This window comes from Corticium candelabrum, chromosome 21, assembly GCF_963422355.1.
Source record: "Corticium candelabrum chromosome 21, ooCorCand1.1, whole genome shotgun sequence".
Lineage (NCBI taxonomy): Eukaryota > Metazoa > Porifera > Homoscleromorpha > Homosclerophorida > Plakinidae > Corticium > Corticium candelabrum.
Window position 1 is genome coordinate 2,564,052 of NC_085105.1, and position 15,000 is coordinate 2,579,051.

The 15,000-nt window shown below is 47.8% G+C and overlaps 2 protein-coding genes across 2 annotated transcripts in view; one reads left to right on the forward strand and one right to left on the reverse strand.

The window, feature by feature from the left end:
* Positions 1-9,016, reverse strand: part of LOC134196498 (uncharacterized) — a 14,748-nt gene extending 5,732 nt beyond the window's left edge. Inside the window, exons 1-3 of the mRNA XM_062665642.1 lie at positions 8,585-9,016; positions 2,788-3,127; positions 2,557-2,723 (exon numbers count right to left, since the gene is read on the reverse strand). Coding sequence (XP_062521626.1) covers positions 2,557-2,723; positions 2,788-3,127; positions 8,585-8,734 — 657 coding nt within the window. The 5' untranslated portion in view covers positions 8,735-9,016. The remainder of the gene's footprint in view (positions 1-2,556; positions 2,724-2,787; positions 3,128-8,584) is intronic.
* LOC134196778 (uncharacterized) lies at positions 1,158-1,574 on the forward strand (the record flags this gene model as incomplete). Its single annotated transcript, XM_062665997.1, has 1 exon — positions 1,158-1,574. A coding segment is annotated over one exon (417 nt), but the record flags the coding sequence as incomplete, so codon positions are not given.
* Positions 9,017-15,000: the final 5,984 nt, after the last annotated feature.

Genomic DNA, 15,000 nt, shown 5'->3' on the forward strand with positions numbered 1-15,000 from the left:
CTGTCACCTCCCTTCTCCGCCCCACCATCGCCCCTTCTCCGCCCCACCATCGCCCCTTCTCCGCCCCACCATTGCCCCTTCTCCGCCCCACTTCCGCCCTCACGCCCAACCACGCCCACCCTCTCCCCACGCCCACGCTCACCCCATGCCGACGCTCACCCCACGCCGACGCTCACCCCACGCCGACACTCACCCCATGCTGACTCTCACCCCACACCAACACCCACCCTCACCCCACACCAACACCCACCCTCACCCACACCAACCCTCACCCACACCAACCCTCACCCACACCAACCCTCACCCACACCAACCCTCACCCCACACCAACACCCACCCTCACCCCACACCAACACCCACCCTCACCCCACACCAACACCCACCCTCACCCCACACCAACACCCACCCTCACCCCACACCAACACCCACCCTCACCCCACACCAACACCCACCCTCACCCCACACCAACACCCACCCTCACCCCACACCAACACCCACCCTCACCCCACACCAACACCAACACCCACCCTCACCCTCCACGCTCACACCTCCCTCACCCTCACTCTCCACTCTACCCCCACTCTCACCTTCCACCACCCCCACACTCCACACTCACCCTCCATCGCACCCCCGCTCTCACCCTTCATCGCACCCTCCATTGCGCCCCCGATCTCACCCCGCCTTCCATCACGCCCACGCTCTCACCCGGCCCCCGCTCACCCTCCATCGCACCCTCCATCGCACCCTCCATCACACCCCCGCTCTCACCCTCCATCACACCCCCGCTCTCACCCTCCATCGCACCCTCCATTACGCCCCCAATCCCACCCCGCCCTCCATCACGCCCACGCTCTCACCACGCTCTCGCCCCTCACCCCGCCCCCGCTCCCCCTCACCCCGCCCTCCTCAACCCTCCCTCACCCCGTCCTCCTCAACCCTCCCTCACACCCCCACTCCCACCCTCCCTCACACCCCACTCCCACCCTCCCTCACACCCCCACTCTCACCCTCCCTCACACCCCCACTCTCACCCTCCCTCACACCCCCACTCTCACCCTCCCTCACACCCCCACTCTCACCCTCCCTCACACCCCCACTCTCACCCTCCCTCACACCCCCACTCTCACCCTCCCTCACACCCCCACTCTCACCCTCCCTCACACCCCCACTCTCACCCTCCCTCACACACCCACTCTCACCCTCCCCCACTCTCACCCTCCCTCACACCCCCACTCTCACCCTCCCTCACACCCCCACTCTCACCCTCCCTCACACCCCCACTCTCACCCTCCCTCACACCCCCACTCTCACCCTCCCTCACACCCCCACTCTCACCCTCCCTCACACCCCCACTCTCACCCTCCCTCACACCCCCACTCTCACCCTCCCTCACACCCCCACTCTCACCCTCCCTCACACCCCCACTCTCACCCTCCCTCACACCCCCACTCTCACCCTCCCTCACACCCCCACTCTCACCCTCCCTCACACCCCCACTCTCACCCTCTATCACCCCCACTGTCACCCTCCATCACACCCCCACTGTCACCCTCCATCACACCCCCACTGTCACCCTCCATCACACCCCCACTATCACCCTCCATCACACCCCCACTATCACCCACTCTCACCCTCCCTCACACCCCCACTCTCACCCTCCCTCACACCCCCACTCTCACCCTCCCTCACACCCCCACTCTCACCCTCCCTCACACACCCACTCTCACCCTCCCTCACACACACCCTCACACCCCCACTCTCACCCTCCCTCACACCCCCACTCTCACCCTCCCTCACACCCCCACTCTCACCCTCCCTCACACCCCCACTCTCACCCTCCCTCACACCCCCACTCTCACCCTCCCTCACACCCCCACTCTCACCCTCTATCACCCCCACTGTCACCCTCCATCACACCCCCACTATCACCCTCCATCACACCCCCACTATCACCCTCCATCACACCCCCACTATCACCCTCCATCACACCCCCACTATCACCCTCCACTCTCACCCTCCACTCTCACCCTCCACTCTCACCCTCCGTTCTCACCCTCCGTTCTCACCCTCCGTTCTCACCCTCCGTTCTCACCCTCCGTTCTCACCCTCCGTTCTCACCCCACACTCACCCTCAATGCTCACTCCCACACTCACCCTCTACACTCACCCTCTACACTCACCCTCTACACTCACCCTCTACACTCACCCTCTACACTCATCCTCTACACTCACCCTCCATTTCACCCCTATACTCATCCTCCACACTCATCCTCCACACTCACCCCCATGCTCACCACACTCACCTCCATGCTCACCACACTCACCTCCATGCTCACCACACTCACCGTCACTTAACCCCCGACCACTTCTCCCCACAATACCACCCCATAGTCATGTCCACATTCCCACCTCACACACTCATACTCTGGGTCTCGCCACCAACTTTTTTCCAAGACTTGCCACACCCACACCCACTTACCCAACAACACATTGTAAACATTAATTAAAATATATTTCAACAAATTACCACAACTGCTTAAAAACAAGGAAAAATACCTCTGCAGACAAGTAGCCTCGAGTCACTCTCACAACATCCCTATAGTAGTCATAATATCCTTTATTCGTAAGTTCCAGCTTGCTCAGTAGCAACAACCCGTGTGTGGTCACATGCGAATCGATCGCCGCAGCACACTGAGATTTCACAAAATTATCACGTTCACTGCCTGACATGCAACAACCCATCTAACCAAATCTTAAATAGATATCAACACTACAATTACAACTGACTGTTACATTGATCCACACCCTTGAAATCCAACCGGTCGAAACAATTGAAACAATCCTGACCCACACCGTTGACCTCTGCCATACATTTTGTAAGAGAACAGGTCGCTCCACTAGAAAAGCTGCAGCCCGGATTACAGCTTGAGTTGATGCAGGCAAGAAGCTGGTCCAATTTCCCAGCATCGCATGCTGCCGCTTTCGGTACCATTTGGCCCGGCATTCCAATAGAAGAACGACTATGCCAGTAGGGATACTGTGACTGCACGGCACCCACAACATCAAGAATGTCTTGCTGACGAATGACTTCTTGAAGACATATCACATCTGCGGACGAAGCATTGATCTATATGAACAACACAAATGCCCACCATTACCACTCAATGCCCAGTTTCACTTATGTATAGTAAAGTGGCTGCATGTATACATACACGTATTGGCAATCTGGCTGGCATAATTAGTCCTAAACAACAACATTGAACATAGGGAATGCACCAGAGTGAGCCCCTCTATCCAGACCTCTCAATTTTTCTTCGCACCAAATCGTGAGGGTTTTGTAAAAATGATCACGCCCACTAAATCCAAAAGTAGGCGTGGTTAACAGCCTACTTGTTGAGCCTCACTTTACGTTTTGTCTTGCACATTCCTATTATCTGTATACACCAGACAGGACCACTATAAGTGAGCACATTGGAAGAGTCTACGATATCATAGTGTTGTCAGCCACGTACTGTACAGCCAACATCGTAGCTAGATAGCTAAATTGAGCAAGAACTAGAGTCCGGTAAGTGCATGTTGCGCGTATGCATGGACTGTTGACAATAAGAAAAAATGTCTAGCTAGTGACAAGAATCTCTAGTATATATGCAGATAGTTGCCGTGAACAGAATAGTCCCCGCTATATCCTGTTTGCGGGGACTATTCAGTACGTGAACAGAATAGCCCCCCCTGGGTGACCAGGATAGTCCCGCTAGGGTGAACAGAATAGGAGCAAATAGAATAGTCCCCGTGAACAGAAAGTCCCCGTACACATTGTAGTATATACATCAGGGAAATTGCGTTGTGTGAGTCCAGTCATTTGATCGGCATTTAGCACTAGCCAGTCATTCTTGAAATAGATCACCTTGAGTAAACAGTAAGACCAGTTGAGTGCGTGCTTAGGACGCAGTTACTTGTGACATCTGGCAACAAGGATGGCGGCAGTATTCGGACAAATAACGGAGTTCGATGAATCAAAGGAGGAATGGCCACTTTATGCAGAAAGGTTAGAACAATACTTCGCAGCGAATGGCGTGGACGACGCGGCTAGACAAAGAGCTATTCTTTTAAGCGTGATTGGAGCTCGTACTTATCGAACTCTACGAAGTTTAGTGGCTCCGCTGAAGCCTAAAGAGAAGTCAGTCGACGAAATACTACAGACGTTGACAGAACATTTTGACCCGAAGCCATCAGTAATAGTACAACGACTTAGATTTAACAGTCGATCGCGTCAGGAAGGTGAGTCGGTCGCTAAATTCACGGTAGAACTGCAGCGACTCAGTGAACATCGCAAATTCGGGGCAGTGCTTAGTGATATGCTACGAGACAGACTAGTCGTAGGTATAATGAGTGACCGTATACAGCAACGGCTGTTGGCAGAAAAAGAGCTGACATTCAAGAGGGCGTATGACTTAGCGATTGCACACGAAACAGCTGAAAAGAATACCACAGAGTTACAACAGAAGGAAGCAAGTAGTGCGCCTGGCAACCCAGAAGGAGAGTCCGTACACCAGTTACAGAAACAGCCTGTACACCAGTTACAGAGGCAATGAGTACCCAAAGCAGGTAACAGGCCGACTGACAAGATATCCGGGTGTTGTTATCGCTGTGGTAAACAGGGACACAAACAGTTCGAGTGCTGGTTCAAGGATGTCAAATGTTTTGGTTGCAGCAAAATTGGGCATGCGAAGGTTGTTTGTCGCACAGTGAGAAAAATGGCTCAGAAAGGGGACAGTGGTAGAAATACAAACAAAATCGGCTATGAGGAGGCGCAGTCAGATACAAATGAGAATGAGGAGGTTGAGTGGCTTAATGGCAATATTCACGCATTGCACAAGGGAAAGGAGAAGCCTATGAAGACAACATTGACTGTACAAGGACAGTCACTCGAGATGGAAATAGACACGGGAGCAAGTGTCAGTATTGTGAGCAAAACAACATGGAAGTCAGTCTGGAAGAAAGGTGAAGCACCATTGAAGGTTACAAAGAAGACACTGAAGACATATACTGGTGAGCCGGTACCTGTATGTGGAAAGTTGGAAGTGTGGGTAGACACTCCGGATGGACACTGATTGTCTCTCCCGCTTGTGGTAGTAGCAGGGTCTGGCCCGAGTTTATTGGGAAGAGACTGGATTCGACAAGTACAAATTGATTGGGGAAGAGTTCATCTTTTGGAGGCAAACCCTCACCAAGGAAAAGTAGAAGGGTTATTGTTATTACACAGTGAAGTGTTCAGTGATAGGCTAGGCAGATTGCAAGGTGTAAAAGTGAAATTGCCAGTGACAGAAACAACGAGTCCCAAGTTTTACCGACCAAGACAAGAACCGTATGCTTTGAGAGAAAAGATAGAGGAAGAATTGTTCAATCTCACAAAAGCCGGAATTATTGAGCCAATTCACTATTCAGAGTGGGCGGCTCCCATAGTTCCAGTTTTGTAAAGCAATGGAAAGGTCAGAATCTGTGGAGACTATCGGTTGACAGTGAATCAAGTGTCGAAATGCGATACTTATCCCATTCCACGCATTGAAGACTTGTTTGCTCGAATATCAGGAGGACAGAAGTTTACAACTCTGGATCTGGATAGAGCATATCAACAGCTTGTACTTGATGAGGAATCACGTAAGTATGTAGTCATCAATACCCACCAAGGATTATTTCAGTATAATAGACTACCGTTTGGTGTTTCATCTGCTCCCGGTATCTTTCAAAAAACGATGGAAACTCTGTTGCAAGCAATTCCAGGAGTAGTGGTCTACTTAGATGACATACTAATAACAGGAAGAAACGAACAAGAGCATTTGTCTAACTTAGATAAAGTATTGACAAAATTGGAAGAGGCTGGACTAAGGCTGAATAAAGACAAATGCCGGTTCATGCAAACTGAAGTAGTGTATTTGGGACATGTCATTGACAGGACAGGTTTACATTCGGACAAGGGACGAATCCAGGCAATTACGGAAGCACCCAGACCACAGAACGTTACAGAATTGAAAGCGTACCTAGGATTGCTATCTTATTATGGCAAATTCTTACAGAATTTATCAACAGTTCTAGCTCCACTACATAGATTGTTACGAAAAGGAGTAAAGTGGAACTGGTCATGTGAACAAGAACGAGCTTATCGCCAATCAAAACAACTGTTAGTGTCAGCCAGAGTGTTAGCACATTTCAATCCACAACAAGAGTCCGTCGTAACTTGTGACGCTTCGTCGTACAGTTTAGGTGCTGTATTGGTTCAGAGAGGGAAGGACGGCAAAGAACACCCAGTAGCATTTGCATCAAGAACATTGACGAAAGCGGAGAGGAATTATGCACAGGTGGAAAGAGAAGCATTGGCAGTAATTTTTGGTCTACAAAGGTTTCACCAATATCTATTTGGTAGAGAGTTTGTGCTAGTGTCAGACCATAAACCACAGGTAGGATTGTTTGGGGAAAATACGCCTCTCCCGCCAATGGCATCAGCGAGAATTCATTGATGGGCCATGATCCTATCAGGTTACAGTTATAAGTTGCAATACAAACCAGGCCGGGACATCGGTAATGCAGATGCCTGCAGTCGATTACCCTTACAGCTACCGTCGACAACTGAGGAAGAACAACCAGAGACAATTCAATTTTTACAGCAACTGGAATCGTCACCTGTATTGGCAAGAGATGTTAGAAGATGGACAGAACAAGACCCTATACTGTCTACGGTACAATATTATGTTCACCATGGTTGGCCTAATAAACCACTAATCGAAGCGTTAACTCCTTACTGGCAAAGAGCAAGTGAATTATCTATAGAAGAGGGATGCGTATTATGGGGGTACAGGGTGATTGTACCACCACAAGGGCAACAACGAGTTTGGAAGAGTTACATGCTGGTCATCCTGGTGTGGCGCGGATGAAAGGCTTATCCAGAACGATAGTCTGGTGGCCAGGACTGGATGGGGACATCGAACGCAAGGTCCAAGGTTGTTCTACTTGTCAAGAAACAAGGAATGCACCACCAAAAGCTCCATTGCATCCCTGGTCTTGGCCTCATCAGCCGTGGATGAGGGTGCACGTGGACTACGCTGGACCCTTGCTAAGGAAAATGTTTCTTGTACTCATTGACGCACACTCGTAATGGATGGAAGTAGAACCTGTAGAATCAGCGACAACAAAAACTACGGTAGAAAAGTTAAGAAAATTTTTCTCAACTCATGGAATTCCTGAAAAACTGGTATCAGACAATGGATCAGTATTCACCAGTCAAGAGTTTACCGATTTTGTAAAATCGAATGGAATAGACTACATTAAAACAGCACTGTATCATCCGTCAAGTAATGGGCTGGCGGAAAGAGCAGTACAGGTATTGAAGAAAGGACTGTCCCTAGCAAAACAAGGAACCTTGTCATATCGCTTGACACAAGTGTTGTTCAGCTACCGGATTACACCGCATTCCACAACAGGAATATCACCTGCAGAATTCTTAATGGATCGCAAATTACGGTCACAGTTAGATTTGTTACACCCCAACTTGAAGCAAACAGTACACAAAAAGCAATGGCAACAGAAAAAATTCTACAAGGATAACCGGAATAGTATGATAGACCTTTACAACGGGGTGAGAGTCTGCGTGCGCAATTACAACAGAGGTCGTCCTTGGGTAGCTGGTGTGGTTCAGTTCAAAACGGGCCCCTATCATACACTATCAAACTGGATGATGGGAGGGTAGTCAAACGACATTTAGATGAGATTCGGAAAACCTTACAATCGGAAAGACATGAAGGAGGTGAAGCAGAAGACCTACTGGCGGAACCAATACATCCAAAGGATAAACCATGTTCAAGAGCAATGGTACAGGTATCACTGGGAAGACCCGAAGAGTGGGTTGTTGCACCAGACTTACCAAAACAACAAGATGGAGTTGACAAACAAATGGAACAGGACGCGATGGTATCATCACCGGAGATCATTCTTTCCAGAGCCAGTCATTCTTGAAATAGATCGCTTTGAGTAAACAGTAAGACCAGTTGAGCGCGTGCTTAGGACGCAGTTACTTGTGACAACTTGCACTGCAGTACTATCAGTGTACACTGAGTAGTAAAGGAACGCACCAAGGAACTAGCTAGACTCGCAGACTGCGGATAGAGTCCAACGTTTAGCTCATGCAAATATCCTATCTTTTAGTCACTCAAGACGGTCGCGGTCGCAAAAAAACAGAAGCCGCACTGTTGTGCATGCGCGTGAAACGAAACAAGTGGGCTGTCCGTCACAACCTCAACCCACCTTAGCTCGTCTGTAGAGCCATGCCGTCGGAAAACCTGCAAACTACAAGTACCAAGTACCAAGTACCAAGTACCAAGTACCAAGTACCAAGTACCGTACTGTGTCGCAACCATCGTGTAGTGGTGGGGTTAACCAATGCAATTCCAAGCTAAAATTCCTCCCAATCAGTAAAACTGCGGCACCACACCACCTCTGGCGAGAACGTCCCTGCACAGGGTAACTTGTTACGTACTCCGCGCAAGCGACTGTAAGGCCATCTGTACACCTAGACGCATCGAAACACACTCACCGCCGACTTGAGAGCTTCTTTTCTCTCCTTCCACGCCGCAATAGAGCCGTCCGGTTGCAGTCCAGCATTGAAAGTGACGAGCTGGTGCCCGTTCCCTTCAGTACGAGCGACAAGCACAACCACAACGAAGCAAGTACTCACCAACAACATCCTAAAACCAAATCCCAACCCGACAGAATGTCGCTCGAAATGCAAAAGACCGGCCAATCATGTGATGGACAACAGACGCAGTCGTCACTGTTAACCTAATTAGAATAGAATTCAGTGTTTAGAAGCACTTATGCAGAGGGCGTGTGACGTATAGCTTTTTGTGGCCCGTCCACACGATTCTGTTGTTAGTTATTCCATCTGTTCAACTGTCAGTCAATCTATCAGCTTGCGCTCTACACCGCTTCAGTTCCAGAATATTAAAAGTTACCCCTGAGACTAGGCGAATTTTTTTGGGCCACTTTCTTCAGTACCCGGATAAACGTCCCGTATATTCTGTAACCTGCACGTGCCATAAGCACGTCCTTCACGTGCCGGCTTTACGTAATCCGCGCCAAATCCAGTCAAAAGTGCGTTTAGTCCCGCCTGTTTCTTTCGCGCTCTTTTCGATTTCGCGACATGTTTGCCAAGTTTTCGAGCTCTTTTCTTACGACAATCAAGGGCAGGTTAGATAGTGAAGCCGTACCTAGTAGGCACACGTACATGAGACTCAGTCTGCATTCCATCACGTGTCTACTTCTTTTTCAATGCATCTACGTCCGCTAGACACCTAAACAAGCAAGATTGTACGAGACTGACCTTTCCCAAAGAGAGTCCAGAGAAGGGCCATCCATCTTTTTGTCTGTTTGTCTACTTGTCAGTCCATTGTCTGTTTGTCTGTCTGTTTGTATGTCTATCTCTCTGTCTGTCCTCTCTCTCGCCTGTCTGTGTATTGTTTGTCCATCTTTTTGTCTGTTTGTCTACTTGTCTGTCCATTTGTCTGTCTGTATGTCCATCTGTCTATCTGTCTGTCCATCTTTCTGTCTGTTTGTCTACTTGTCTGTCCGTTGTCTGTCTGTCTGTTCATCTGTCTGTCTGTATGTATGTCCATCTCTCTGTCTGTCCTTCTCTCCATCTGTCTGTCTGTCCATTGTCTATCCATCCATCCAAACATCTATAGATAAGTGCCATTTTGTCCGTCCCGTCCGTCTGTGGAAGTTGCGTCATGCTATACAGACAGGAAGTAGAGTCGGGACAGGGTAGAGGCTAGTCACTTTGATTCTCCATCTGTCTGTCTGCCTGTCCGTCTATCTGTCTGTCTGTCTGTCTGTCTGTATGTCCATCTGTCTATCTGTCTGTCCATCTTTCTGTCTGTTTGTCTACTTGTCTGTCCGTTGTCTGTCTGTCTGTTCATCTGTCTGTCTGTATGTATGTCCATCTCTCTGTCTGTCCTTCTCTCCATCTGTCTGTCTGTCCATTGTCTATCCATCCATCCAAACATCTATAGATAAGTGCCATTTTGTCCGTCCCGTCCGTCTGTGGAAGTTGCGTCATGCTATACAGACAGGAAGTAGAGTCGGGACAGGGTAGAGGCTAGTCACTTTGATTCTCCATCTGTCTGTCTGCCTGTCCGTCTATCTGTCTGTCTGTCTGTCTGTCTGTCCATCCATCCATCCAAACATCTTTGATTCTCCATCTGTCTACACGTCTTCCCTTCCATCCAATCAACTTCCCATCATTTGTCTCTTTCCCTCTGTCTGTCTATCAAGTCCAACCATTTGCCCACTTGTCTGTACATGCTGCTATCCCCTAAACTCTCCCATTAACACGTCATACCAACTGGCTGTGTCGTTTCCAACTGATTCCCCAAAGATTCAACAAGATTTCCAACTGATTCCCCCAAAGGACACCAGCTCCTTGCAGGCGTAGCTCTTGGAAAAGATTGCCAACCCATTAGCTTCTATAGCAGTCTTCACCAAAAGTCAGATGAAGAGTACTTGCAGTCCCTCTCTGTTGATATTCAATGGCATAATGAAGACATACGGCATTCTTTCAAAGAATCAGCCATGCTGGATGATGATATGTTCCAACAGAAAAGGCAGAAAACAACCATGAAGGAGACTGAAATACCCAGTAGTGGTGAAGACAAGAATCAAACAATCGAGACAGTCAAAACAAGTCTCAATGAAGTCATGGTTGACCTAGAAACTGGACTTGCCCCCAACATGAAAAAAATAATGATGGGTATCTGACAGCTGTTAAAAAGTTTTGTGAAAACTACTGGAAATGTCGAGGAAAATCAACACATCCACAGACCAAGCAGCAGCGTTTGGTTTCAGCATTGCACACTTTTGGCAGTCATACAGGGATAACAAAGCACAGACAAAGAATTCGGGTGCAGCCTACAGCCCTCAGCAGACGAAAACACATGAAAAATTCAAGCTCTGTTCCTGCAAAAGCTGGCCGCCCCAGTGTGTTTAATAGTAGGAGATCAACTCAAACAACTCCTTCTGTCAGTAGGTATGTGATGCCGAAGCAAATACAAAAGATAAAGAGACAGCACAGTCTGTCCGCCAGTATTCAGCAGAACAGCAAAAATGCTTGACAGAGTTTACTATAAACTCTATACTTAGAAGCATCCCAGACCCGTGTAGCGCCGATTCAAAATCGTCCTCGACGGGTCTGGGATGGTACCGCGTCTTCTCGATATATTGCGGTCGGTCCTAGGGCCAGCATTAGTGTTCAGTTTCATAATACATACCTTTCCAAGTACAGCTGGAATCAACGAAGACATCTCATGCATATCTGCTGTCTAGCAAAGACTACACTGTACACAAACGACGACCTGCAGTGCGCTCTTCACGCACCCTACACGTCGTGGTTTGTATTCTGCGCCTGTTAATTACAGACTCGCAGCGATCAGACACATGCTGACCGCATCCGCGGCACCACGTAAAAGAAAGTGTTTCCTAACGTCCCGTTTTCGTTCCTTTAAAGACCTACTACCACACAAATGATAAAACTGTAGCTACTGTAAACAAAAAGGTACCCGTGCAACGGGATGCGACACGACTTTCTAGCGCGACGTATCTTCGTCGTTCTTGTATTACACTCGTAATTGGAAAGGTAAGCATATTGAGAAGAGACGGTACCATCTCAGACCCATGGAGGGAATCGGCGCTACACGAGTCTGGGAGGCCAAGGCTAGAGACTAGTACTACACCACCGTATCTACTCTGCGCATCTTAACGACCTCTGTATGGAATACCCTGCAGGTAAACTAAACAGAGTGACTCTGAGTCTGATCAAACTGCAGTCGACGTCGCTGTAGAAAGCGATAGAGAGTGCTAGTGGCTGTACTGTACACCTAGCGTATAGATCACACTATCAAGCTATACACACATACAACGTATGATTGACAAGACTCCACCCTCCATTCATTATTTTACCAGAAGCATGCCTACTATTCTATACTAGAAATTTTTAGTTACTACTATAGTATGCTTGGGTGTAATACATCCTACAGACAAGACGCGTAATTACAGGGATGGCCAAGTTCGGGTAAGGCTGATGTCTTGGTGTGGCACCAGGAACGCATCCCTGGAGTGCCACAACACGCCCACATGCACACAGCTTGCATACAGCTACAGTACACGAGACTGGTCGGAGGCTACCTACCTACCTACCTACATACATACATACATACATACACACACACATACATATGTTTATACATTGATGATGGATCGATGTAATTATACATATACATATACATACACATACATACATACATACTCATGTATATGTATGTATCATCTGACATGATACATACATACATGCATGAACACAGATAAGCAGGGACACAGACACGAGTGATGCCTTGATTGATGCCTTGTGTTCACGGAATCACCACGTGGCTTCACTATTTGCTCGAGTGACTTCAAGCCTTAGTGCCAAATCTTTGCTTGCTCGGTGCCCAAGACCAGCAGCCTCTGGTGCCACTTGTGGCACCATAGCGCCAGTTGGCCACCACTAAAGCAGCAGAGGCAACTTTAATTCTGGAACGGACTTTAGTTAGATGACCATACTGAACATGCAGCTTCCCTTACACCAACCACCTAATGATATCACCATTTTTGCACAGGTGTCCACAATAAATATTCAGGGATGTGGCTAGACAGGAGAACAAGAGTATGAATACGTAGATTTGCATTTCATTCTTCTATTATTCTAAGTATCTTCTTGACTTGTTAATCTCTTGTTTCTCTTTTGAATCCAATGTACGCACAGTCTATCTCTTCAAGATGTGAAAACAAAGTGTTAGTAAGCAGAGAATAGATATAGGGAAGATACACTCAAAACCAGTAGTATGTCACACTGATACTGTTAATGCTTAGTTAACTAATTAATTTAATTAATAACATAACATCTGCACAAGACTGTATGAATAGAAGCCTCAATACTTCTGTTTTTGTAGCTGTTCTCTCCAGATCTACTGTTATAATAGACTGGAGTTGTAACTATGGTTTTAAGAGTTAATATCTATACTAAACATTGCAAATCATCTACCCTCTCACTAACAATACAAAAAAGACATTAGAGAAGTCATCACCAAGTTTGGTGGACATACCATCATCGATTCATCATACTAAAGCAGACATTCTAAATACGCTCCTCATGCAGACGGACAGAGACGCACAGACAGACAGACAAACAAATGGATAGACAGACAAATAGACAGACAGACAGACAAACAGACAAATAAACAGACAGACAAATAAACAGACAGACAGACAGATTTTTTTTGAACGCTTACTCTACCGATAACAAGAGCTAACTTTATGCAGACAGACAGACAGACAGAAGACAAGCATACAGACAAACAACTGGCAAACAGACAGACAGACAGACAGATGGGGAAAGCAGGCTGAAGCCTACCTTGATCAACTGTCAAAGAGATCCAGGGATGAATGTGGAAAACCGGACAGGGCAAAATTTAAAGACTACTGGAGAAAGAGAATGGCCATCCAGCTTCAGAAAAACAATGCAAGAGTGTTCCTGCGAGAGACATCCAGCTTGGGACAGGCATTCCCAGGCAACATCTCTGACTTATAAGCTAGTTTTGTTGAACAGGGACATCTATGTCCCTTTACTTTACTTACTTTGCGTGTTGTTAGCAGTTGGACAATGTAAACTGTACTTAGCCTTTGCTTGCTATTGTACCTAACTTCATTTATGAAAATATACTACCATTGACAGACAGACACATAAACAGAAAGACAGACAGACAGGACTAACAGACAAACAAATGGACAGACAGACAAACATCTACGAATACAGAATCAGTATAAAGAATGTCATACCTCGTTTAATATATAACACAAATTAAAGTTGTGCAACCCCTACTTGCACATCCATGTCATCACCACTAAATGTAACGATAACACACAACTACACAGCATACATCTATACAACCAAACACCACACACTTCCTAATACCAGCCGCATCCAACCTCGATTAATGCAGTAGAGTGGACCCCAACACACACACACCACACACACACACACACACACACACACACACACACACACACACACACACACACACACACACACACACACACACACACACACACACACACACACACACACACACACACACACACACACACACACACACACACACACACACACACACACACACACACACACACACACACACACACACACACACACACACACACACACACACACACACACACACACACACACACACACACACACACACACACACACACACACACACACACACACACACACACACACACACACACACACACACACACACACACACACACACACACACACACACACACACACACACACACACACACACACACACACACACACACACACACACACACACACACACACACACACACACACACACACACACACACACACACACACACACACACACACACACACACACACACACACACACACACACACACACACACACACACACACACACACACACACACACACACACACACACACACACACACACACACACACACACACACACACACACACACACACACACACACACACACACACACACACACACACACACACACACACACACACACACACACACACACACACACACACACACACACACACACACACACACACACACACACACACACACACACACACACACACACACACACACACACACACACACACACACACACACACACACACACACACACACACACACACACACACACACACACACACACACACACACACACACACACACACACACACACACACACACACACACACACACACACACACACACACACACACACACACACACACACACACACACACACACACACACACACACACACACACACACACACACACACACACACACA